The sequence below is a fragment of the Ambystoma mexicanum genome, chromosome 3p (assembly GCF_040938575.1).
Source record: "Ambystoma mexicanum isolate Mex_15411 chromosome 3p, UKY_AmexF1_1, whole genome shotgun sequence".
In the NCBI taxonomy this organism is placed as follows: domain Eukaryota; kingdom Metazoa; phylum Chordata; class Amphibia; order Caudata; family Ambystomatidae; genus Ambystoma; species Ambystoma mexicanum.
In genome coordinates, this window is record NC_090925.1 from 195,180,023 (window position 1) to 195,206,781 (window position 26,759).

A 26,759-nucleotide genomic window follows, 5' to 3' on the forward strand; every position below is an offset into this window, starting at 1 on the left:
GATATGTAGTTTTTGTTTAAGCCTCAGGATTGTGGGCCTAGAGTGCCCAGCAAGTAATGCTTTTAACTCAAGCCGGTCAAGTGGCACAGCGAGTAGAGCGCTCGCTTGAATCCCGGCGGGGCCAAACTCAGCCTTTCATCCTTCCGAGATCGATAAATGAGCACCAAACACCGTGGGTAATAATAAGCAGCGCTCGGATACCCAAGGGTTCGTAGCACTGTATAAATGCCAAATTATTATTATTTGCAGGGTTAGCTGCTTGCCGTCCAGGTCCCACAGCTGCTGGTGAACTCTGACTTGTTTCGTTGAATGAGCATGTTCTATTTTAATGCACGGCATACATTCCTGGGGTTTGCTGGTGCAGTACCACGAGGGGAATGGTTGTGGCACTTTCGCAGTAGGGAGTGGTTTGATATTTTGCAGCATTTCATAAGGAGAGGGGGCACGTTTTGATAAGGAAGCTAGCTCCCGTTCACATTGTAGTGCTTCATCAGTCGGTGTGGCTCGAACTGGTATCACCGTAGGGCGGCTACTTAAAGGTGGGGGTTCAAGCCTGCAAAGTTTGAAAAGATTTATTCGTGAGACGTAGTGGCGTAGAGCTTAATGAGCTAGGCCCGAAAACATGAGGTCTTGAGTTCGATTCTTCTGTAGTACGACGCTGATGTTAACGTGCTATGTCGCGTTGGGATTTGGGTTAGAAGATGATTACATGTACTGAATGGAGTTATGGTTTTGTGTTTTTGCATGGCACACGGTTGGGTGGTAGAAAATGCTTGATGAGGTACGATAAGGGGCCTCCACACGCGCCACACTTTTGTTTCTTTTGTTTGGAAAACAATTTTTGAATTAGGCAAGGGGACATGCACCGTGCATCGGTATATTTCAACCACTTTCCCCTCGTACACGCGGCTTGTGAGGCCTCAGCCGGGAAGAAGGTGCGGGGCCACAGCTTGTGTTGGGGTGAATTACGATTGTATGGTTAAATTGTCTTTTTGGCACGGGGCTCGCTCAGTGGGCCTTTGCCACGCACGTTCTTCTTTATGGTTCAATGCAGGCACCAATTTTTAAGAAAACATTACCCATTCCAGCGTGTTGTTCAAGGCCTCTGTGCCATGCGTTTCTGTGCATAGTTTGATGCTTTGTGTTAAGGACAGGTGTTCTTGTTTTGAACGAGGATGTGGCGCGGTTGCTTAGTTGGTTAAAGCGCCTGTCTAATAAACGGGGGATCCTGAGTTCGATCTCAGCAGCGCCTGCTCTTTAGCCCGAGTGGGTCATGAGCGTGTGCCGCAGTGGTCATTTCGGCATATACTGTGTATTATGAATAGGTCGTACGCGCAACACAATTTTCTTTGATTATGATACAATAGTTCAGCCGGTCAAGTGGCACAGTGAGTAGAGCGCTCGCTTTGACATCAGTGCGGAGCTTGCTAATGCAGGTTCGGATCCCTGCAGGGCCAAACTCAGCCTTTCACCCTTCCGAGCTCGATAAATGAGCACCACACACCGTGGGTAATAATAAGCAGCGCTCGGATACCTGAGGGTTAGTAGCGCTATATAAAATGCAAAATTATTATTACATTTTTCGGAATGGTTGTATTTACGGGGCATCACAGACTGATGGTTTATGACCCTGGCTGAACAGGCTCCCACTAATGACAAGGCTATTAAAGTACAGCGCGCAATTAAGGTATATGGGTTTCTGTATGTTCGTTGAGCCACACAGCAAGTGACACTGTGCCTCTTTCTGGGTCTGCCATGGGAGTGTTTCTAAGGTCCTGTTCAAGGTTGAAGGTCAGAGAACTTTTTGTGTGATAATACTGTTGCAGGCCTAAAAGGCTGAAATACGTTTCAGGGACTAAAAACCGCCCCCGTATGTCATGGCTGCCTTGCTTTGGGCTTACAATTTTACTTTAGTGATTTGGGACGACGGGCCACACGTTTGGTTTCTGGTAGATAAGGAACAAAAATTGGAAGTATGCCATTGACAAGACATGGCAATTTTACATCCTAAGCACGTAGGGCTGGGGTCCGTGTGGCTTTCCGCGGGCAACATACTACAGTTATGCGGGCAATGTCTGATATTTCAGCGTAATTTCCTTGTACGGTCAGGATTACGCGGTATTGCTAACTATGACCCCCCCAACCCCTCCCAGACAAGGTAATGGCCTTCTTTCGGGCGGGCATAAGTTTACCCTGTTGCCGCTGTGGTTCCCCAGTCTCCTTGTAATGCTTCATCGATCGGTGTGGCTTTAACTCGTATTACTGTAGGGTGGCTACTTAAAGGATGCCGCATGGGCATGGCTGTGGCACGTTGGCTTACCTTTCCTTCCTTTGTTTTTACTTGCTGCCAGAGCCTCGGCTTTCAAAAGAGATGGAAGTGGATTTTGGAATGTAAAGTCGGCCTTTTCATCCTTCCTAGGTCATAAAAATGGGCACCACACACTGGTCAATGAGGGTTTGTAGCGCTATATGAATGAAAAAATATGAATTTATTTTGGGGGCTTGCAGCCACAGTTTTTGATGGTGCGGCACAGAGTTCCAGGAACACTTGGTGCAGCACCGAGGTTCACAACCTTGTCCGGCAGTTGCTGTCAATTTGTTTTGTATTTGGTCATGAGGCGATGGTTCTGTAAGGTTGAAAGGGACCAGGCAGCAGCTCTGTCGCCTAGGACACCATTTTAGGTGCAGCGTCCTCTTAAGGGTTTTTGTAAATTCAATGGGTTTTCGATTTCATTTTGGCTGGCCACCGAGCTGCCAGTTGTTATGCCTGAGCAATGTCGTTAAGGCAGGCTGGTCGCCTTACTTGTCAGCTGGTGGAAATAAACAAAGATGGTATTAGGGGTTCATAAAGGGAGTTGCATACCGTAGTTGACACACTACTTGCCGAACAAATTTATGATTTGAAAAGTGTTTTGGTCACTGCAGAGCAGTGGTAATTCCTGCACGGCTTTGAATCATACAGCCCGGGCTGCTGGCATGCTTTATCTACTGACAGGGACCCAGTAGTCACAACATGCCAGGTGGTCAGTAGGTTAATGTGCAATGCTGGTTAACTGCAGATGTTTGCATGCTTCCTGCACCATAGGTGCGCAGCATCTTTTGGGAGGTGTGATGTCCCTCGAGCGCTGGCGGTGCCGCAAGTGGCCAATATGGCACCAGCTTCAGGCATTCAGCTAACTTTTATCTTTTTCTGCCTAATTGGAGCACAGGTTGGACCCATGCAGTGCAGGCTATGGTAAGACTTGGATGTGGCATTCATGCACTGATATTACAGACAATGATAAGTAAAGTGTGATGAAGTACAACCTGAATGTCCTGCCGGCAACACTGCACTATGACCACGTAAGGTGGACAAGCTGGTGACACTGCCACAAGGTACATGCAAACGGTAACACCGGAGGATGGCACAGGCGCACCTATCGTGCCCGCACGGATCTCCAGAGGCAACCGAGTGAAATCAGGTTAAAGGGGTGGGCCCAGTATGGCTCCAGTCAGAGCACCCCCCCCTCCCCCTAGTATGGGGGGTTAATAACAAAGTGATCTTTGGACTCAGAAGTGGAGCATGGGCACTTCTGTGGCCCACACTGATCTCCAAGTGTCACCTAGGCGGAAGGTTGGTACAACTTTAGGAGACAGCAGTCTCGGGACTGGTTGCCATGGAAGTTGGGATGAATTAGAGGAAAGGTTTAAGGTATGAGTAAAGGTGGTAGGGCAGAGTTAGAACAAAAGGAGCAAAGGTATGGGGGCATTGTGGGCAGCGAAAGCCACCCCCAAAGCGTGGCGGAGTATCGGGGCGGTCCTAGCCAATGAGGGACGTTCACGCTGCAGCTTCGGCGGCAGCGGCTCAGGATTGGCCGGGCTCGAGCCAAATCCTTCGACGGACACTGACTTCCTTAGGGCTCTAGGCCAGCAACCTCCTTATCAGTGCCCATAAGTGTCCTACTGGTAGTAACCGGTGTTCTCCTGGTAGTAACCAGAAGCGTTGTCAGCTTGTGCCAGTGGCATATATGGGGCAGTGTCCTACTGGTAGTAACCTGTTTTTCCTGGGAGTAACCAGAAGCGTTGTCAGCTTGTGCCAGTGGCATATATGGGACAGTGTCCTACTGGTAGTAACAAGTGTTCTCCTGGGAGTAACCAGGAGCATTGCCAGCTTGTGCCAGTGGCAAAACATGGTGACACAGTTCACCCTTACCTGACTGTATGTAATATGTGGCTGGGACCGTCCCAAGTTTATTGTTTGCTCCAAATAAACCTGTGACCTTCTATATTCCAAAAAACCTTACAAAAGTTGTCTGTGGTTATTTCATCATGTGTGTATGTTATACTGGCTACAGGAGGTGGGGGTGTCCAATGGGGATCTCCCCGCTATGGGTGCACCAAAGGATGTGACACCAGTGTGCCCAGCTCGCAAGCAGCAGGCAGTCCTTTCCTTCAAGGAGCCCGCTTGAACCACAGGCTGCTTGAATGAAAGGCCTGCCTGCTGCTGGTGTCTACTATTTGAAACAGTAGGAGGGCTGGAGGGCCCAGTCTCTCCCTTTGTTGCGAGTAACTAGTCATGTTGATGACTAGTTACTCGCAACAAAAGGAGAGCTGAGCAGTCCAGCCCTCCTCCTGTTGTTTCAAGTACATACACATCAGGCAGCCAGCACTGCACGCGTACTCGAGCTGCTTGAAGGTGTCAGTACTTTGGTCGCCTTTTCTTTTTTCTAAACCGAAGTACTGACACCTGTAGGCAGCTCATGTAAACGGGCAGCCTCTTACACTGGCTGCCTGAGGTGTCGGCTAGCTGGGGCTAGTCGGGAGTGGGCCACGGGTAGGTCCCCGACTCGGAAGCCCTTTCTGGAGACTGTCGAGGCCTGGCCTTGGCTGGCGTCGGCCCACTTACAGCCCTGGAGGCAGGTGAATGAGAGCAGGCACAGTGTCTTGACGCTTCAGCAGTAGAGTGTGGTGGAAGGAATCACTTCCTGTCATATCACGTGATAAATCACGGGAGCTGCAGGCAACATCCTGGAAGGAGGCAGGGGAGGGCCAGGCAGCATGGGGGCCGCAGTGGACATCAGGCACCTTGGAAGGCATTCCTCAGGGCTCCGGATGAGGAGGCGGGTGAATGTGAGCAGGCACAATGTCTTGGCGCTACAGCGTCAGCCATTTTTCAGATTCATTAAGCTCCTTGGAGGAAATGTATAGTGGAAGCGGCGCTAAGAAATATACACTCCTGAAAATAATGTCATGGGAGTCTGCAATGTCAGTAGGAGTCTGGAAGAAGGGAAAGAAATTTGACTGGCATGTATACTGAGCCACTCTGGCATGATGGGAAATGAATTAGCAGCCAAATGAGCGACCTAGAGAGAAGAGATACATTTGAAATCCCTTTAAGTGAGAGAGAAATTAGACATTTTATTAGAAGGAACCACTGGAATCGCAACAGAAATACTAGGATACGTCTAACAGAAAAAGACCCTGTTACAGATTGCAGAGTTGAGGATAGAATTGAACAGAATAATAATTTGACTAATAGACGATATGTGATTTTGAATAGAGCAGCGTCAGCACATATGCAACTTAATAGCACTTTACAAAAGGTAGGGTTCTATAATGACAGAAGTTGTGACCGCTGTGGGGGACTTAGGCGATGTAGCTTTACTGTCAGGGCTTTGACTGAGCCGGGACCCTACAAAAAAAGACTCCAGGGCCCTGCAGACCCCCCCGCACTAGCCCCAGATATGCCCACCCCCAGCAGCCAAAGAGCTGCGGATGGTTGAAGGGCTGCCTGCAGGTGTTGCGCTTGTGATTAGGAAAAGGGAGATGACCCAGCTCAAGGAGCTGCATGGTTAAAGGCTGTCTATGGGTACAATGAACCCCACAGGCAGCCCTTTAACCAGAGGACTCCTTGAATGAAAGGGCTGCCTGCTCGGTGTTAGCTACTCTCTTTAAGAAACAAAAGAAGAGCTTGGGAGACCTAGAATCATACCCCCATAGGCTCCAACCCCTCACAGGCAGCCTGCCAGCAGGACTCGAAGCCTGTGATTTCGAACCAATAGGAGGGTTAGTACGCACCAATGGTATAATACCAGTGGGCCCAGCTGTCCTGCTTGGCTCCAATGGGGCAACCGCCAGCCCAATGGCTAGCGGGGAGCTCTAGTTAGGTGGGGGGTTTAAGTACGGGTGGGCGTAATCGAGCCACTCGTATTTAACACACCCTAACTAAGCCCCCCCCCCTTGATTCTTAGACTCACTTAAAGCACGGATTACTATATGAAGTGTGAGAGTGATAGAGTTCTAAGATTTGAAATACTGGCAAACTTGGAGATAGAGGTAAACACCAAAGTATAAGTGTTAAATGAGGGGGGAACGGGCAGAATGGAAAAAATGAACTTCTCCTGAAACGTACTGCATAGATAAAGTAGGTGTTCTTAAAAACATGAACGCTAGGGGGCGCCCACCATCACGTTTTTATGTACTGCGCTCCATGGACATTTGAAGACGAGGGTAGAGCGAGATCTCCAGCGGTTAAGGGAAGTCTCCTGTCCTGCCACGTTGGATAGTTCCCGCCCTTCCAAAGTCCAAAGACCTTGCAGCAAGCTATTAGTACTGACGGCAAAGATTGGGAAGGGCGAAATGGGTGTGTTTAGCAGCTTGACCTTAGACAGGGCCTGGCAAGAAGTGCTGACTGAAGCGAACGTCTGTGCCCTAAAGGCATACATGCCAACATGTTGCCACAGCTGGGAGGTAGACTTTTTAACAGAAATCGGGAGAATGGAATCATTTCATTGGTTTGAATTGGGGTTGGGCATATTTTAGGCAGGAGAAAGTAAAAAATAGCATCATTTTTAATTAATAAATCAGGAGTCTCTCGCCCCAAATCGGGACAGCTGGCATGTATGCTTCAAGTAACTCCGGGAAGTCACAGCCCTCGCTCCTGCTTCTAACTGCTTTATGTCTCGGGAGGATAGCTCAGGGGTAACGTGCTCGCCTTGGAAGCAAGACGACACTGAGCACCACAGGCTTGATCCCCGGGTCCGCGCTTAGAAACCTCTGGGTATTAAGCGCGTTATAAATAACCTATCATAACTGTACTGGTGCCGCTACTAGCCAGCTGCACAATGGGTAAGAAAAGACTGTCCAACCCAGGCGACAGGCTCCCTGTTGTACACTAGTCCCGATCTCATATGCTCTGTGTTGTCTTGTTTCCAGGACAAATGCGTTGCCCCTGAGCCATCCTCCCAGCCCTAACATACACAAGTAGGTTTACAAATCATAATATTGTCCAGCTCTATGGCACTCCCAGGTAGGTATTGACTGAATGCTGTTTAGGGTTTGGGGTCATTTTACCATGCGTGGCAGTGTTGCAGGTCCTCCTTGTGTGACACCCATCCTACAGCTCTGACCCCACCGCCCTTTACCAGCCGATTGTGTTTAGAAAATCCTATTATCCTAGTTCCTGGTAGCATGTCTGTCCCACCTGGAAGATGTTCTAGGACAACCTGTCGATTGCACTTGGCTTGACCCGAGGGTAGCCCGTCCATAATGCCTAGAATAACCTACCAAGATAGCTGGCTTTGCTTCCCCACAGAAGATCGGACACAGCGACAGCAAAGATAAGCTGCATCTGAGCTCAAGGCATGTATAAACGCACCACGCATGGATGTATTCTAATGGCAGAGGTGTTGAGGCAAGTCTGGTGTTTCAGTGCTAAAGAAGGTCAGACGAGAACATCTCTTGTCCATGGGAAACTATAAGAGTTAGGATCGTCAAAAGGATGTCACCAAACCGAACCATAGGTAGAATTGCTCTGTTCAGAGCACAACTTCACTGCCGCCTTAATGAGAGTACTTTCCACCACTCAAATTACGCAAATATTTTGGTTCTGCTACTTTCAGAGAACAAAATGGCAAATCTACTCTGCGCTCCCCAAGCCTTTTACTTGGGGGGGTCCATTTGCTTCCCCACAATATCTTTTTCTTTCCCTTCTAACTTTTCTTCCCTTTCCTTCCCCCTACCCATCTCTTTTTCCCACTACTCTCGTCCTTTGTTTCCACCCCCTCTTCATTTCACTTTCTTTTCATTCCTCCTCTATTCCCTTCCCTTCCTGTATCTTTGTGCCTGCATCTGTCGCTAGGGGGATAAACTGCCCAGAGATGTCCCTTGCGTGCCTTTCTGATCGTCCAAACACATCCAGTGCACCTTAGTAAGTGGCTTCTCGGGGCCCAAGCCACCATGCATTGCTAGGAAAGAGCATATCTCAGAGTTCAGAAGACAAAACAATTGGCTATCAACTAATGACAAAATCCTACTCAAAACTGCTTCATTGACGTATACATGCCTAAATAACGCTGCCCCTTGATACCCTGTGGAAAGGATCAACAGAAAAACATCTAGCCAACCCATTAGGTCCCTCAACACTAACTGTCTAGTTGTACCTAGGTTTAGACTGACAAAGGCTGGAGGGAGTAACTTCCCGGTCAAAGCAGCGCAAATATGGAACTCCCTCCCTTCCCCCCTGAGGGCAGATCAAACCTTCTTGAACTTTAGACACATCATCATCAAATGGCTCAAAAATAAAGACCTCTAGACTTTACATTCCAAACGGCTCTAGTTCGAGATTTCCTACGTGTCTAGGACGAACACGTTGACTTATCTTTCACTACGTCATCTGCCATTCCTAACCGTACACAGATTTCATAAAGCTTTAGATGTTGAATCATTTACCGTAATTCCACTTGCTTCTCCTTCTCCACGTTTTGTACATACGCCTTATTGTATTATCAGCGGTAAACTGTTTATATTACCTATGTAACCTAAACTGGTGTATGCACCCACCTTTTTCTAGATATGCCATATTGTATTCTGCAATGTAAATTGTTATATATTACTCATGTAACCTATGTGTGTAACCTATGTAACTCTAAGTTGACAGTATTCTTGTTGATCTTCCTGCGCCCTGATACCTCCGGGTCTGGTGCGCATTACAAATAAACAAACAAAACAAACAAACAACTCATGCTCCCGGTGACCTCAGGAAACCTAGGCACTGGCAGCCCCCTTCTTGACCCAGAGGTGCTGCAGTGTCCCCAGCAAGCAGCTCCTGCCATAATTCTGCTGCAGCCTTGCCAGGTCAGCCCGTCCACATTCCACGGGTTGCCTCAGAGGTCAGAAACGCTACCTCAGAAGTGGGTCTGCTTTCTGCCCGGGCATTCTCTTTTTGCGGTGACCGCCCGTCACTCCAATTTCTTATCTCCATTTTTCACCAGGGACACCCAAAGGACCTGTTTTCTTCTGTGAAGTCCAGTCTCATACGAGCACCGTCTCACCCTGCTACGTCCTGCCATTTTAAGCTTGGAAACCATAGACCTAAAAAGGTGTATCACACCACAAAGTCTGCAATAACTTGACCCGCTCTGCTAGGCAGGACTAGGGCAGGCAAGGTTTCGGTATTTTGTGGGACTTTCCCCAAATTACAGGGCTGTACCCTGTGTCCCACACATAGGCTGTCCGCCGGGGCGGGGGAAAGTCCCAATGTTGCGGCTCAGCTGCAGATCAGCTGTTCGAAGCCCTGCCAGTGCTTGGTTTTTAAGCAATATTTCAAGGTCTGAGCAGCGCTGCATCTCCCATGAGGTCCCTTTTGTGTCAGTAAGCATCAGAAAAAGGAGCAACTGGAGGGCCAGCGACAGCATTGAATGGCCATTTGGGACAGAGCATAACGTTGAAATAATGCCTCAAGCTGGTGCCAGGATATATTGCGTCTTATGTTACTGTGTCTTTTAGACTTCATAATGCTGTTTTAAAACCCAAGGACAATTGTTTAGGCTCACTTTATTTTGCATATTGCTAATGTAATCTTCCATTTAGGATAGGGAAAATAAAGCTCCAACACTACTCCATTGGCTAAACATGTCACTATAACTATATTCATACTGTCAGGTCAGATTGCTATGTAACTTGTGTACTTTTCAAGGCATCTCAAGGCAACAGAATGCCATCTGGCAAGGGCAGGATAGACCAATCCTTTTTGGATTTTCAATTAATAAAACAATGCAGGTAATTATGTTTCTGAATGGGAAGTCTAATAATCAGACCCCACTTTCATAAATGTCCCATGCCATAATTATAGTGCAACCATGAGCCTTTGTCTCCTGGCACCCCCAGCACCAGCTCTGCATTGGCAGCAAGGCAGTGCAAAGGTCAAATGTGCATTCCTGAAAGCTGCTAGAACACAAAGTTATAGCAGGCAGAAGTCTGCACCCCTGTCTGCCCCTCTGATTCTAATTATAATAACGGGGTCTCCTAGTAATCATGGTGGCACGTGAAACTATACATGTAAGCCATGCCTGGCTATGACATGGTGGCTACTAGGGTAACAATATTATACAGCCACAACAATTTGATATCATACTAGTGTCAGCTTGGCGAGCAAGGGTCAGCTATGATGGGGATGTGTATGAGGTATCGGACCTGGTTTTCTCCACAAAAGTCATGTGGGACAATGGCCAGGAATCTACCTTTTGACCCTACTCAATGAAAGGCAACATATTCCTAGCAGTGCACAGAACCCTCTCCAGAAGATTCCCCTGGAATCTACTTGTAAAAGGCAGCACTGTCATTACAAAGACAATCTCACGCCAAGGTGGCCAGAGGAGTCCCTTTGAAGTAGGCAGACATGGGGGGCAAACTTAGAGTAGTCCAAGAACATAGGTGGGCTTGAGAAAAAAGTTCCACCATCTTGGTTTCTGCTAGGGTTCTTGTTCGGGATAATTCTCATTTCTGTGCTAATCCCCTTCAACTTTTTTGCTGGACTTTAGTACTTTTTCATTTTAACCCTGAGTGAGCGAGACCTTTTTATCACTCTCTCATGTATTTTGACCTAATTTGGATTATATGTTTCCTCTGTTTTTGGAGTCTGACAAACTCCATAAGCATCTACATTTTGTATGGTGACTCACAGCACCTTCAGTGCAGTGTCACAGAGAAATCCTTTAGATTTCTCATAAGGTTTAAATACCTTTTCTTGTGACAACTACTGTTGCCAAGAATAGTAAAGTGAAATTGACATTACTTACCTTTTCTCTTTGTAGGTCCAGCACACACCATTTTATGTGGCGTAACGGGGTGGGGGGGTTACCTAGAAGCTCCTTATCCTACATTCTCATGGAACATTTTTTATGTTACCCTCGCTACTTTAAATGGCTGGTGGCAGTGGTTTTATTTTCTTACCATTGTGCTTTTCTACCGCAGGCTGAACCGTCAGCTGCACCCATGGGTGACCATTTTGTCAAAATGGCTAAGGTCTTCTTTTTTTGCCATTTTCTGTTTGTGAGGTATTTCTTGGGTTTTACTCTGTGAGCCAAGCCAGGTGTGAACCCTTTGTTCATTTTGTCTTTGGTGGTCTTCAGTCCTGAAACCCGCCTCTGACTGTAGTGTGTCTGGAAGGGCAGGAAGTGAGGGAGGTTCCCAAAACCCCCCTGTCCCTTGTCTCTCGGAGTCCCTGAACACAACTAGTCCTGATTGGCTGTCTGGCTGCTCTTTGAGTGACGGCCTAGGCTGTGCATGAATGGAAGAAACCTGCTTAAAGGGTGGGGTTTTGGGACTAGAGGCAGAGTCGACCACTGGGAAGAACACCCGACAAAAAAACCATGAACAAAGCTTGCTGCATCCTCCTGGACCTTTGAATTGCCTGGTGAAGCCCTGCTGCTGTGCTGAAATTCCTTTTTCTGATCGACAAGAAAAGCTCCAGAAGGGACGACTTCTTCCCTTGGGTTAGTGGGACGAACTAACCCTGAGATAAATTCCACCGGACCATCTCCCCCAACTGGCTGTACTTCTTTGCTGCTGCAGGAACCGAGTGCCAGGGGTCGAGAAATCCGTAGTCGAGTGCAATGTCTGCAATCCGAACAGAAGCTCCAAGAGTCTCATAAGGACCCTCCAGAAAACGGACGAGCAGAGCTCGAGTCCCCTCACCAGAGTGCAGGACTGAAGGAGTGAAGGAAGCCCAACGGTTATCCAAGACCCGCACTGGTGGTGTTTACAGCAAGCTGAAACCGCGAAGTGCCGCTGATCCGAAAGGAGCCTGTAGCTGCCGACGACCTTCAAATTGCTGCCGCAGGAGTCCTCCAGACGTCCTCCATCTTCCCCCTTCTTGTCCCCACGACTGAGGCTCAGGAACCCAGGATCTGCATCACTGCAACAGGACAGAATCCAGCTGGCTTAATCAAACTAGAGGTACTGTTCAGACTTGGGGTACTTACCTCAGTATCTTAAGCTTTGATCTACTCAGAGTTACAGCGGGTACTTTTGTTAGAGTTGATTTCAACTCTGCTTTCACAAGTGTAACAGCTTGTAACCCTACAAGTGATTTCTACAAAGCTCTAACTTTGTGCAAGACTTTTAGTAGCTACGAAGTGCCTCAGCTCCACAGACTGTGTTCCAATTGACTTTGACTGTCCTGGCTCACTGCAGACTCTTCTAGTCCATTGACTTTGATACATTCGCTGTCCCTCAGAGGTGATAACTTGTTGTTAGACTGTTATTGCTGGGGAAAGCTTTGTCTAGACTTCATTGGAAAATTTAAGTATACTCAAATGCCCTGAGAACCTGTTTAACCTTTTCTTTCCTTTAACCTTTCCTTTCTGCAACCTCAAAATCTGCAAAGTGTACTAGTGATATATAAATGCCATTGCTGTCCTTGTGAATGAAATCACCTGCGGGTGTAGGAAGTGTGTAAAAAGCAGCACTAAACAGTATCTACTAAACTTATGCCGATTCTTGAAAAGTATTTTAAAGTACATTTCATTGTTACATATATTGCCCTTTTTAAAGAGTGCTAATTAAAAAATGGAAATTAAATAAATAAATATTTATAACTGAAACCTTGACTACAAGTGTTACTTGGCTACTTGTATTTGCGAATTTCATTGCTACAGCTCTACAGCTCACAATTACCCCTCTTGGGAAAGGCTGCTCAGTCACACTACCAACTTGTGTAGTACAGCCCTAAACCAAAAGGTAGGTTACCTAATACCAAGTAGACAAGTGTTGTGTAGTCTCACACAGTGTTACCACATCCTTTATTGCCTCACATTTCTCTACAACTTCCCATCCTCCCCATTTCCTTCGGATAGGGCACTATGTGTATGATGTCAGAACGGAAAGGAAAGCTGTTACAAAAGCCTTGATTTGACCCATTGCAGCACAACTGCCTTGGACATTTTATTTTTTATAAGGAGGGGATATTCTACTCAGTTGATTCATCATTTCACTTTCACAAAAAAAAAGGGATTCAGTGGATCTCTGTTGTGACTACAGCCTATTCTGGAGTCCTCTGCCACAGAGGTGATGACAGAAGGCATCCATCGCAGAGGCAAGGTCTACTCCTAACAACCCCTAGAGAAATTCTGGGGTGACTCTGCTGTGGACCAAAGCCTCTCTTCCGCCTGTGCACTGGAACCGGGACCCCCTGCAGGTGCCAGACAATGGAGACCCGTGATTGGGATTTCGATTCCCAACAATCAAGAAGTTCAGAAGCAGCTGGAACCCTTTTTCATTGCCTCGGGACACCTTTGAGCCAGCTCGACCATGCTAAAGGCACTTTGTACCACTACAAGCCCTGGACTGCGGATTCTAGCACTCTACACATCTTTGAACTGCTTTCCTGCATTTCAAGGAATCCAGAGGCCAGCTTAATCCATTGAAGCAGGCCACCTCGTTGTGGCCCAATCACTGGCTTATCTCCATAAAAGCAACGAATTGGAGTCCCAACACAACCTGTTGGAAGCCATCGAGTAGCCCAACTCGAATGCTGACGCGACCTAACAGAAGCATTATTTCACCCCTGATTAGAGCACCACCTTGCAACATTGGAAGCCATTGACTCAGTCATCTCAAACACCGGCTCAACACAACGGGAGCCCCCATACCAAACCGATTTAAGCCAACTCACCAGTGGGACCGCACAACTCGACTATCTTGACATCAGAGTGTTCGCAGTAAAAGTGTCTGGAAGCTCGGCTTGAGAGCAACCAAGACACAAACTAACAGGAATTGTGAACAGACCCCTTAGTCCACTTTAAGGGACCATAGTGTCTTTTTAGTGTCCCTTCTTTACCTTGTGGAGAGCATATCCATGAACATTAAAATCTCTTGCCTGAACACTGCTGCTTATCAGCCCAGAATGCCCTTTCTCTTCAACAGTCGGCATACTCTGCGTTTTTCTTACAGAGTTGGATCTTTAGTGTTTTTAATTCGGTTTTTAATTTTTATTTTGTTGGTTTCATTGATTGTATCAGCTCATACATCTTCTGAAGAAATAGCCTGCCTTCGATCCACGCTACCAAAAGAGGCAAAGGACACATACCTGTTGGGCAGAGCCTGTTTCACCTTTATGATTGGGATCACTGCCTTCTTAATGGTAGTAATGTGAGACTCAGTAGGCGATTTAGCCACTACGCAACCATGTAGTCCTGCAGAGCAGTAGTCATTTCATCACACCCAAAAAACGAATGATTGAAGTCCTTAAAACCCAAACCGTAACAAATAATTAATGGTATGAAATAAAACTGAGAAGTACTTAAACCGCAGGTTGGGCCTAAATCCTGATTTCACCACTTAACCAAAGTGTGTGATACTGGGAACATCTTTTAACCTCACGGTGTCTTATCTTACATAATTCTGGAGCCTCTGGAAGGGATTCAGTTTGCAGCGTTTGCAATTTTAAAAAGCCTCCCACATGAATGACTACACTAGAGAGCTTCTCTATTTATAATAACAGTAGCCGTTTTTATATTTCACATGGTAAAGTGATTTTTCTCATGGCAACTTCTTTTAATTGCACTGTCCATGATGCCCAGGAGCATCACAGAATGCGGAAGCTTCTTGCAATGTCATTTCCTGTGATGTCACTTCTGACAAACGGACAATTAGGGGGCCTGCAAGTCATTTACAGCAATGGGCCACGGAAATCCCAGAAGAGAACCTGGAGAGAAATCTAACAGATGAGGGCCCTGTATGCATGACAGTTTCACAGTTGTGTTATTTGTTTGAGCTGTGTATATGTTAGAATGCCATTCGAGACCTTTTCATTCCACCCACTGGTTAATACCTGCCTTCCTGTGTCCTCCCTTTTGGACAACGTACCCCCCACAACATTTTGCAACATAATTCTTGCGGGTGCTGATGATTTGCATTCTACTTGCACAATGTGACATGTGCCACAGGCAGTTCCCACACTGCATGGCATCGTGGGGCACTGGCATCACAGGATCCTGCCACCTGCTGCAGGTCCATCAGCATTCTGCTGTCTCCCGCACAGCATTACGTGTCCTTATGATCATGCCAGCTGCCCACTCTATTGATAGAATCTGATGCAGGAGACCAAGGATGCCCCAATTACAGAGCAGAGGTGGGCAGAGTTAACTGTTCGAAGTGAGCGGGAACAGTCGGGAGCGGTGTTCCACCACTTTTATTTTTTACTGTTAACAGATAACTACTTTTTGCAACCATTTCCACCAGGGGAGTTGCTAGGTCTGGAAAAGACCCGGGGCTAGGCTGATGCCAGAGCTGTCGGGTCTGGGGGCTAGCTAGTCTTTTGGCTGTAGCTCCCGAGATTCTATCCGGGGCTACAACCAAAAGATCAGGGGCTATAGCCCCCTGAGCCCCCCCCCTAGCAACGCCCCTGATTTCCGCCATTCTGCAACAGTACTTTGTGAAGTTAAAGCACACTTCGCTACTTTACCACTGGATATCAGTTGCAGCTAAACTGAAATCTGTTGCAACTCAATTGGCTGTCAACCAGCATGGCTGCACCTCTTGAGAAATGTGTTGCACATTGCTCCCTTCCTGCCTATTCTGTCCCCTGCCCCGGGGTCACAGTTCCACTACTTTTCTGGTACACTTCTATCACTAGGGCAGAGCGGGACACCGTGATATTAACAGCTCTCAGGACACAAGCATAGCTCAGGGGCAACACGTTTGTCTTGGAAGCAAAACAATTAGAGCAACGCAGGTTCGAATCCGGGTCCCATACTTAGAGACTGGTGTCTGGTAATCAGCATGTTACAAAAGATTAATTAAGCAATTAATTTACGAGGCCTCAATTACTTGGAGGTATCATTGGAAGTTACATTGTATGCAGCTGCCAAGAGAGAAATTACGCAGCAATATATCATGCTCACTATTGATGCATGTACAAAGCAACACTAATGACTATTAAACAAGAGCGGAGGTTTTTATTTATAGCACACACTGAACTAAATTACTTTTAGGGAGTCTCAAAGTCAATACAGCAAGAAGAAATGGTTTGCCTAGGGTCACACACTGTAAGCGGCACTTGACCATATATTTTCTCGCTCTCAGTGATAAAGATATGTGTTGATATTTTGCTACGCAGGGTTTAAAGAATACTCTGCAATACAGAGGATGTGAAAAGTGCACACATCATAAAATAAGCAAACGTGAAAAATACACAAATCCCTCCCAAAATATGTTTATAAAAAAAAGAGCATGATTGGAGTTCTATTTTTCCAATCCTGAATAGTAGACTACAAGTATATGAATTCAAGGTAATACAGGGGTCAGTCAACATTGCAGAGAGCGGGGAGCTATGTATCTTCTGCTTGACTCCCCAGGCCAACCGGTTAAGGCTGTGTGGGAATGTCCCACACTTGATTGTAAATTGCCTGCCTATTATGTATGTAACCCCTAAGTTTTCCAGCACCCAGCTACCTCAGGGTTTGGTGCGCCACATAAATAATAAACAAATACAAATACAAAAAATGTGAATAAAGGGGCAGTTTGGCGCACCTGGGATAATTTAAAACATAATAGGTCATTTATATTGAAGAACGAGTTATACTTGAGTTATACTTTGCATGCCACGTGGAAGTCAGATTTGTGCCAGGCCATGCACTCTCTACTTGCTCCGAAGAAATAGCTCCAACTTAATTGGTGATATACAACACCCAAGACCCAAGGGCTGCTGTCAGCACCTGCTCATCAAATCGTTATTTCGATCCCTTGTAACGTGAGCCTAAAAACTAGTTTGGCAACTCGTAGTTTAAAACTTAACGTCACACAGCAACACAAACGCGGTGATACGGTCACCAGCTTATAGTCGGTGTTGGGTACAGACACGCAGCTTGTTATTAAAAACATTTGAATTTCTAAAATGATGTGAAACTAGCAGACATCATGGGGAAAAACTAACTCTGTTTGGGGGGGTGGTTATTGTGCAATTCACTTTGTCTTGAGGGAAGGCTCAGATAGGGGTTGTGAATTGAGGAATGTGGGGGCCTTCAGATGCAAAAGCGCCCATCATCGTTCTAATCACCTAAGCATTTTGACTTATCAGGGGATATGTCCCAATCAATGGTTACACCAGTGAGCCTTTTCCGTGGTCCATGACACTGGTGTATTTCACCAGCATGCTACCAAGGCATCCTTCTCATATTAGCTCTTGTGGTGGTGAAGGGCTGCAAGGCCCCCCCATGAGCGCAAAGCCCTGTTCTGTCACGCATGCCGCCCATGTCTTGCATGGCTCTACTCCAGGCCGGGAATGGGCCAGTTTTATCAATGATAGCAGATACATAAAATCCAATATTCCCTCTGCAGAGTCCAGACCCTGTTGCAACATGTGTAACAGAGCTATCACTCAGCAAACTCGGCACTCGTTTAGTCAGCCTTTGGGTGGTCAGTTGCTGTGTCAGCATAGCCCTTGTTCGGACCTGTGACTGGCAGGTCACAGGCAAACCTCTGCTTTAACTCACTACACAAATGTACTGGGATGGGTATATGTGACTATCAGGTTATATCATCTCGCTCTAGTGAGTACCTTAACCCACGTAGCTATCTTGCTGGGATTAAAACGTGTGGCCTGAAGGTTACAGACAGATCTTGTGCATCAGTTGCAATGACCCCATGAGCTATCTCATGGGTGGAAATCTGCGACCTGAATGTTCAGACACATCTCAGCAGAGGGTGCGATGCCCCCCCACCCCCCAACCTCAACCCCCAAGTAGTTTCCCCAGCGGTATGGACTCACCAGCGAAGGAGGCAGAGAGCATGTGCACCGCCTTGGTCTCAGGCTCGAGGTGGCTGTTGCAGATCTCTTTGGCACAAGAATATGCACCAAAATAGATGGCCCTAGGAGAGGAAATAAAGATACAAGTTAGAATGTCACGTGTCTCTCTGGCCCCCTCCGCCAACCCCCACACCAACCCTAGAGGTGAGGGCTGGTGTAGTTGCCTACAGTGAGTTAGTGGTGTTCCGCACACCAAGGAAGTGCTAAAACGTTCCTCTTCATTGCGTGATGTGTCGCCGGAGTGTGCGTCTACTGTCAGTGATGGTGGCACCCCCCAAAGGGGAGCATTGGCAGGGAGCTCTGCATCGTGTCCTAGGATTTTATCCATACTGATTATATTAGGTGAGCTTTGCTGGTATTTCCTCCTGGTCATGAGGTTACCCCTGCTGCATGCGACAGCCAGTGGGGCTGTGGGGCTGTGTATCCCCTAACGGTGAGAGATATTTATTTATAGTTGATATATAAGGCACCAACTGCAAAACGTAGTCACGCCAAGGATTAGACTGTCTCGGACAAGAGGTGCATGATATCACATCTCATGAGCCCGCTTTTTTACAACAAATTGCCTCAAAACAAAATGGCCGTCCTCCTGCACACGTTGGCTGCTACTTTGCTTTCCTAGATTAATCTCAAAACAAAATGGCTGTCCTACTACTCAGGCAGACACTTTTTTGCTAAGAAGATATATGACAAAATGGCTGCCCTGCTGCTCAGATGTAAAGTTCCCGGTGAGTGATTTGGTTACAAACAAGATGACTGCTCTGCCACTTCCTTTTTATAGGTTAGGCTGTAAACAGAATGCATGTACTAGCAGTGACGCAATGACTTAATCTTTGGTCGGAAAACTCCTCAGTCACCCACTCTGTACCAATCGTCAAGGTTGATAAAGCTATGGTCAATAGTACATTAGCAGATAAAGGAACCATAAATGTACAACAGGTGTTATCCCCCACCCACCATGCACAGGAAGGCATATTTGGGAGATCCTTACTGACCTGGTAGGCGCCACTCCTATCACGGTCGGTCCCAGACCCCGGAAAAGTGAGCGGTGCCCTTCCTTCTGCAGGATATTCCTGTGGAGCAAAAAAACAAAGGCCAGTGGCCACGTCAGCCGCTTCTAAGCACCTGCGATAAAGGGATTTTTTGTGCAAGTCTTTTTTATTGATTTTATAACAGATGCAAACAACAATGAAGCATATACAACCGGCAACTAAATCAAAATGTATTAGAAATATATTAGCAACAGTAGATCAGTCGCCCTGTATGGAAAAAAGGAAGAGAAAAGAAGGAGAGAGAGAGGAAAAAGGAAGGGGTGAGGATTCAAGCACATCATTCATAAAAAGTGTCCCAAATATCAGAATATTTGCCTTGCTAAAGGACACCTTCTCCCTGCTAGAGAGAACTGATAAATCATGCAACCAGTCATCAACAGTGGGTTTGAGATCACTTTTCCAAAATGTTCAAAGGATTTTCTTGGCCACTAAAAGGGCCCTGTAAACCCCAAAAAGCAGATGATGCAGTGTGATGCCAGCCGGGAAAAGGCCCAGCAGACAGATCATGCGCATACATGGGAGAGAAGAGCCAACACAAGATCAACACACTGAAGGATCCCCCCCAAAGGACTGAAATTGCAGACAAAGGGATTTTTAAAAAACCTTATAAATGAATTGTTTTTAGTTCTACATTGGATTTGCGGGCGGAGCCGTTGCACGCTCCGATTCTCTCAGAAGCGCAACCACAAACCTGCTCCCCTGACACGTGACTCAGCTTATGGCTTATAGACATGCTGGCACGTGAGGGCTTTGGCACAAGACCGCACCTTAGGCCAAGTACCTGGCTCAGCTCCAGGCCTGCCACCTGCCCCCGACATGTGACTAAGCATGTCGTAACTGTGCCATCACATCCAGAGGCTAGCTCACCAGTAAATCATGGGTGTCTGACATGAGGGCAGCCTGTACTATGCAAGGTCTGACATAGCCTTTCTGCATCTTCAGCCTCATCCTTCAGAGGTTGATAAAACCCAGTATCATAAAATGGGGTGATAAGAATAACTATTATTTTGACTCTTAGAAGTTGGGAGTAGTTGAGCACTACATACAGCAGAGGACTGGCCCATAGAGAGCTTAGAGATGTTCTGGTAGGACTCTGCACCCTGGGCCTCTGTCCTGTGCTAAGCTATTTAATTTCGACATTTTCGCATAGGAAAAGGGTTGGGCTTGCTGAATATGGAGCCACTTTGAAAATGAATTCCTGGGACTCTTTTGGCTCCCAGTCCACCCGACTACATAAGAGCATATATTATTCTAATGAATCACCTGTCCTGCTTGTCACTCACACTGCCAGAGCTCTGCGGTGTGGCTGACTCAACGCCAGCCCTCGCGGAACTAAATCTCACACACATTAGGAACGGCGTGTTCATCTGTGTGCGTGGGAAGGGGTGGTGCAACAGTAGTCAGTAGATAATTGCTACCGGTTACTGATTCTTCTGCTCAAGCACGGATCTTTTTTTCTTGAGTCATGTCGTTCAAGTGTCATCCTTTAAGGCGGATGGCCCAAAGCTGAGGAGTGTGTTGTCAGCAGCTACCTTGTCCTTGGTTTTGGGTTCAGAGACCTTCTGGCACTTCCCACATAGGAAGCTTGCTGCAGAGCCTGGCAGGGCACTCTGTGTGCTTGCTGGGTACCTGTTCTGGAGCTGCTGGAGCATCCACTGGATTCAGTATCTCCCTCTGTTCCCTGGGAGATGTTTAGGGGAGGGACCTTGCTTACCTCTTGGAGGTCCTGGCCTTCCTTCACTGGCGGAAGATGTAAGGCAGATTGCAACTTCAGCCAGGGTACAATGATGAGTTCTTCTTGCGACTCCATGCAAAGTCTTCAGATGATCTGCCAAAAGAGAGGCACTGCCCACTTTTAAAGCCAAATGGGCCACAGTGATTGGTGTAGGCTAGGCCTACCTTAATGAACGGATCCTGGGGCCCCCACCACCAATCTCCTCTATGCGTGAGGTCATAAACGGAGTGTTTTGCAACAGGAAAAGTAAAGGGGTGAAAACATGTGATACTAAGTCCCATCCATCTTCCTCTCTGTTGTGGATCAAAGGGTCTCTCTGGTGAATGGAGCTCTCTTTGGTTCCTGATTAAAGCGGCAGGTCTCCTGTGAAGCTGCGAAGAGCCCAGACTCCCTGTATCCTGCAAACCACATTCTCATACCTTATGAATGGGGTCCCCCTGAGGGGTGATCTACTGTAAACACGCAGACCCAGGCATGACAGTTAACTGCCATCGATACTGAGGGCAGGAGCTGGCTTCAGGTTGACACAGTTGCATTTGAAAGGTTGTTGGGGTTTCCTGTCTCCTTTGTTAACCTCTGCAGTCATGCCTCATGTGGGGCTGTTTGAATTACCCTCTAATTGGAATGTGATTCGCTTCCACCAGCTGGAGGGCCCAACAGAAGAGCAGGGTGGATGCATGGAGCCTTTAGTTAATCGTGCTGGCCATGGCAGGGGAAAGATGTGGTCCTCCCCCTTCTGGAGATGCATCGTGTAACCCTGGCTGTCATATTCCAACTAAATATGAAAGGGCGGACAGCGCCTGTAAGCGCCTGTAAGCTATGTCCACCAAGAGTACACGGGTCTATGTATTTGTCGTTCTGTGAGCATAGGCAAATGTGTGAGGATTAGCCCCACACATTTTCCTGAGGTTGGTCTACCATCATTCTATTTTATTAAACATTTCAAAAGAGCCGAGGCGACGCACCCTCTGTATATATAGTCGAAGTCCTAAATTGGTACCCCTAGCTTCAACATGTGAACCACCACCCTACAGAGGGTCTGGTTCATCATCAGGGCAAAAGTACTGGCTGAGGCTATCTGCATTTCCATTCTGGAAGCCTAGCTTGAGCTGGATGTCCAGATCTAATCCCTGTAGGGATATGTCTGTAACGCTCACCTGATTCTCGCAGAGGCGCCGGTCTTGACTGGGCGACTACCGTATCTTCAAAGGTGATGTGTAGCACCCGGTTGGCTCTTTGGGCTGGACCTCTGTGCACTGTATGCCTGACGTGTAGAGTAAGATGTCTTAGGTAAGTGAATGCCGAGCTCTCCATCTGCCTCGGGGCAGGGTGCTGTAACCAGTTTCTTCACTGGATAGGTAGCGCAGGCCTCTTGACTTCAGAGGACTGCTGTCCGTCGTTTACTGCACGAACGGTAAGTTTCGAGTCATTCAAATGTCTTTAAAGTCTTTACTAATGATGTCTCTTGTTTTGCAGGGTTCCGGCGATGGCGGATGACAGGCTGAAGTGAGTTGAAGATGGAGCCCGTGTGATGAATAGAAGCGCCTGGAAGTACGTAAGTAAGCGCTTGTTGCCTGCTTCACGATGCGCTCTAACTGTCTTTTTATTTTGCAGGTACGAGTTCGGAGCGGCTGCAGGGTGCCGGAATACCCACTGGATTAGATGTGGAAAGGAGTAATGGCACGTGAGTATTAAAGTTCCCCAATGTCTTTAAACGCACCTTGTTTTGTCTTTCAGATGCGGGATGCAGCGCCGAAGGCCTCCGGAGCGTGCGAAGAGTTGGTAAGATTTTGCCTTTCAGATGCCGGAATGCTAACCTGTTCTTTCTTGTCTTTATAGGTGTTGCTGAAGACTGGATTCAGGATGGTAAGCCTTTGCCTTTCAGATGCCGGAATGCTAACCTGTTCTTTCTTGTCTTTATAGGTGTTGCTGAAGACTGGATTCAGGATGGTAAGCCTTTTTCCTTAGGCCCAGGACCGGATGCAGAAGACACGATGAGCGTTCTGCTGCAGAGGTTGCAGAATAACGCAAAGCAAGATTCATCCACCGGGTGTGGTTTAAATAGCCTCCTGTAGTGCTTAGGTGTCTCCTTCCACAGCCACGCCTAAGTAAGAAAAGAGTTCCTGGTAAGAAAAGAGTTCCTGCCTTCCAGAAGAGTTCCAGTGTTCTGAATCTAGGGAGTGGCTCCAGCCCCACCCAACAGGAAAAGTAGTTCCAAACAGAAGAGGATTAGAGGCTCAACTGGCAGGCAAGTAAGCAGCATGGTCTGCTGAAGGTAAGTCCACCCAAGCATTATGAGCCCGGCGCTTCCAGCGCTGGGACTGGGCATATTTATGAGCCTTGTGCCACTGGCGCCAGGACTGGGTCCAAAAGGTCCCAATTGGGACTGGTTGGCACTCGGAACCTGGGTTATGGATCTGCTTCCAAGGGAGTTGGGAAAACCCTGACCTTTTGGAAGCAGAGATCATGACAATGACCCAACACAAACGTTTAGGGTTCTCCCTGGCATGGCCATTAACAATTGAAGAGGCCAGTGGTCTGTTTGGATTGTAAAGTGTGACCCAAAGATGTAGGGTGTCAGCTTTACAGCCCACAAGACCACGTAAGCCTCTTTTTCAACAACGGACCAGTTCCTTTACCTTTTTCTCAATTGCCTGCTATTGTAGGCGACAGGTTTCTCTACCCCTTGAGAGTTCAGCTGTGCTAACACTGCTCCAATCCCAAAATTACAGGCGTATGTCTAGATAATGGACTCCTGGCCATAGTATGACACTTTCAGAACTGGGGCCCTGCACAATCCATCCTTCAAATCCTGAAAGGAGGTTTGACAGGCGGGGGTCAAAATTACCTTTTTTGGCATTTTCTTCGCAGTTACATCATTCCGGGGAATGCAATGGTCCCATACCCTTTGATGAACAACCAGTAGTACCCGGTGAGAGCTAGCAGGGATCTCACCTGTGTCCCAATACTTCACAGCATGAACCTTCGCTTTGAGAGGTTGTTTCTTACCCTCACCGACCAGGTGGCCTAGGTAAGTCACTTTGCCCTATGCTATCTGGCACTTTGTGGCCTTGATAGTCAGACCTGTGTTCTGCAGCACCTGACGCACTTGCTTCAGGTGCGATAAGTGATCTTACCAGGTGTGGCTGAACACAGAAATGTCATGTAAATAGGCGACACTGACGTTTTCCAGTCCAGACTGGACCTGGTTAACCATCTTGTAAAAAGTAGAAGTGACATTCTTCAATCCAAAGGGCATCACAGTGGACTGATCATTTCCTTCTGGGGTTAAGAAGGCTGACCTCTCTTTTGCTCTGTCTATCAAGCCGACCTGCGAGTACCCTGCCGTGATGTCAAAGGTACCTATGTACTTGGCTGCACCAAGCTTGTCAATGAGCTCTTCTGCACAAGGAATGGGGTATCATCTGTCTTTGTGACAGAATTGAGATCCCTGTAGTCCACACAAAATCAGACTTGAGTCTTCCCATTACTGGTCTTTGTAGGGACTAGTACTACTTGGCTTGCCTAGGGGGTGTGGGATGGCTCGATCACTCCTAGGGACAACATCTTGGAAACTTCCTCCTTGATGGGGTCCCCGACCTTATCGGACATTCAGTAAATCCTGCTCTTCACTGGCTTACTGTCTCCAGTATCCACATCATTAGGATAACACAAATGTTTCTGGTATACTTCTTTACCATATACGTTGTAAAAGTAAAGGTCTTTCTTTATATAACCTTTACTGCACCTCCTGGTGTACCCCCTGCCAGGAATCCCTTTCTGAGTCTTCTATATCCCCCTGGTATACAGTCCTGCCCGGTATTCTGCCTCCCAATTTTCACTGCCTGGTATGTTCCTTTCACCAGGACTTCTTCTTGAGTTCACTACCCTTTACTTCAGCACAGTTGAATTACTTCACTGCGCTCCACTTGGTTGTCTTTAGGTATTACTTGGCCCAAATTTCCCCACACCGACATCTCATGTATGGAGACTTGCCTAAAATGTGCCTTTTTATACTCTCATTAGCATACATGTTTAGGGTATGCTTGCCCCAGCTTTCCCCATTCTGACATCTCATGTATGGAGATTTGTTTAAGTTCTGTCTTTGTATTTCACTTGGTCGGTATTCAATTGTCTTTAACTGTTCACATGCCTGTCGGTATGCCCAGATGTCCCCAATGGCTCTAGGTGTCCTTAGCGCTCTACTGAAGCGTCCCCGACCCGTGGCACGTTGCAGTGGTGAAGCTCTGCCTTCAGAATGGACTTTCTCGCACTGAAGACACTTTTCTAGCTCTCTGAACAGTTTCGACTTCCCCCGGCAGCATGGCTGCCGCTTCCCTGCACAGCCATGTTCCTGACAGCTCTGCCACTGCTGCCGGTTCCTCCATGGCTCTCTCTCTCTGTGCCTGAGGTGTCTCTTCTGGCCTCACGCCACACTGGTAAGTTAAGCTTGCAAGCAGCAGAGTAGAAGCGCCTGCCTCCCCCAACACGGTCCTTCCCCGTACTGCTGTCTGCCTCGGCTTTGCTTCTCTCGTCTCCGGCTCCGCTTCCTTCTTCTGCGGTTCTGGTGATCTGAATGCAGATACCATATTTAAATGTCCCGCTCGCACGGGCCTCCGCACCACAACTAGTCTGCATGCTTGACTTTGTGTTACTTCTGATCCACATGAACTCCCTACCTCTTCCTCATCTCAGTGCCTAAGATTTTCTGGGAATTGGAGTCCATAGTATTTCTATAATTTCCAATGTGATATTGTTCGCAATTTCTTTTCAGAAAACCTTTAGAGATAGGAGATGGTAAAGGTGTGTTATGAGTGTATGAGGTTTGAATGTTTTGCCTACAGTGATTTTCGAGGAGGGGTTTACTACGGAAAGGATTTCTATAGTGATAACAAACCATCAAGGATTTAGAAATGATGAGAAAGTCAGAATACATCTCTCCTGGTGGGGTCACCACCTTCCCCTGATAGCCATCTCCTCCCATTTGATCCTCCCTCATCATACCACCCCCAGGATTAGGTTCAGGTAGCGGCTGCCGTCCCCTGGCCACATGGGAAGAGATCTTTGTCAGGGAATCAGTGATGACTCCATAGGATTCATCACAGGGGGTAGAAGTCATCTGGGACAGTATCTCTGCCTCCTCAGCCCAAGGTTTAAATACCAGTGGGCATTACCACAACATAGGTAGAAAATCTGCTGTAAAATGATGACATGTGGGACAGGCATCAGAGTTGCCTGGGGAAAATGTAGCTATAATGACCGGGGTACAGTGCAATCGATTGAGGACCTTAAATTGTATCAATCTGAACTGGGCATTTATAGATATCTCTTTGGTAAGAGAATATCGTGCCCATACATCATCCGGTACTGTGTAGCCAATATCCCTCTCCCACAGGGTTTGTATATGTGTAATGTTCCCAGTAGCCTGTTGGGCATTCTGGTATAATTCGGACACCAACCTGCGCCTCATCGAATCTTGGGTGATTCTAGTATTGTGTGTGTTTCTGATTCCACAGGGAACGATGGCCATTTCCGTCAAAAGGCTGCTCTCATGCGTGCATACTGTAACAGTACAATCAGAGTATTCCCTATTTTGGCAATGAGCTATGGTTTAGAGCCAAATTTCCCAAATTGAAACATATCTCCCATCGTAAGCACTTGTTCCGTATCCCATCTAAGTTGCACAGCCCTATCTTGTGAAGGTAGGATATTGGGGAAGCCCCATAGCGTGCATTTCTACAGTAAGGGGCCTCTACTCCCAAACAATGAAATAACCTGACCCAAGTCCCAATCATTGTCATCATACTGTGTCCCCAAGATTACTGAGCGCAGGTTCAGTGCTTTTGCTCCGAATGCCTCAATTTCCACATGGAGATAAGTGAAGGGGGGACACATACCAATATGC

At 47.2% G+C, this 26,759-nt stretch overlaps 1 protein-coding gene across 1 annotated transcript in view; it reads right to left on the reverse strand.

Moving 5' to 3' along the window:
- The window catches only part of LOC138580238 (solute carrier family 25 member 36-A-like), a 132,989-nt gene that overhangs the window by 54,402 nt on the left and 51,828 nt on the right, over positions 1–26,759 (reverse strand). Inside the window, exons 3-4 of the mRNA XM_069650616.1 lie at positions 19,063–19,140; positions 18,029–18,129 (exon numbers count right to left, since the gene is read on the reverse strand). Coding sequence (XP_069506717.1) covers positions 18,029–18,129; positions 19,063–19,140 — 179 coding nt within the window. The remainder of the gene's footprint in view (positions 1–18,028; positions 18,130–19,062; positions 19,141–26,759) is intronic.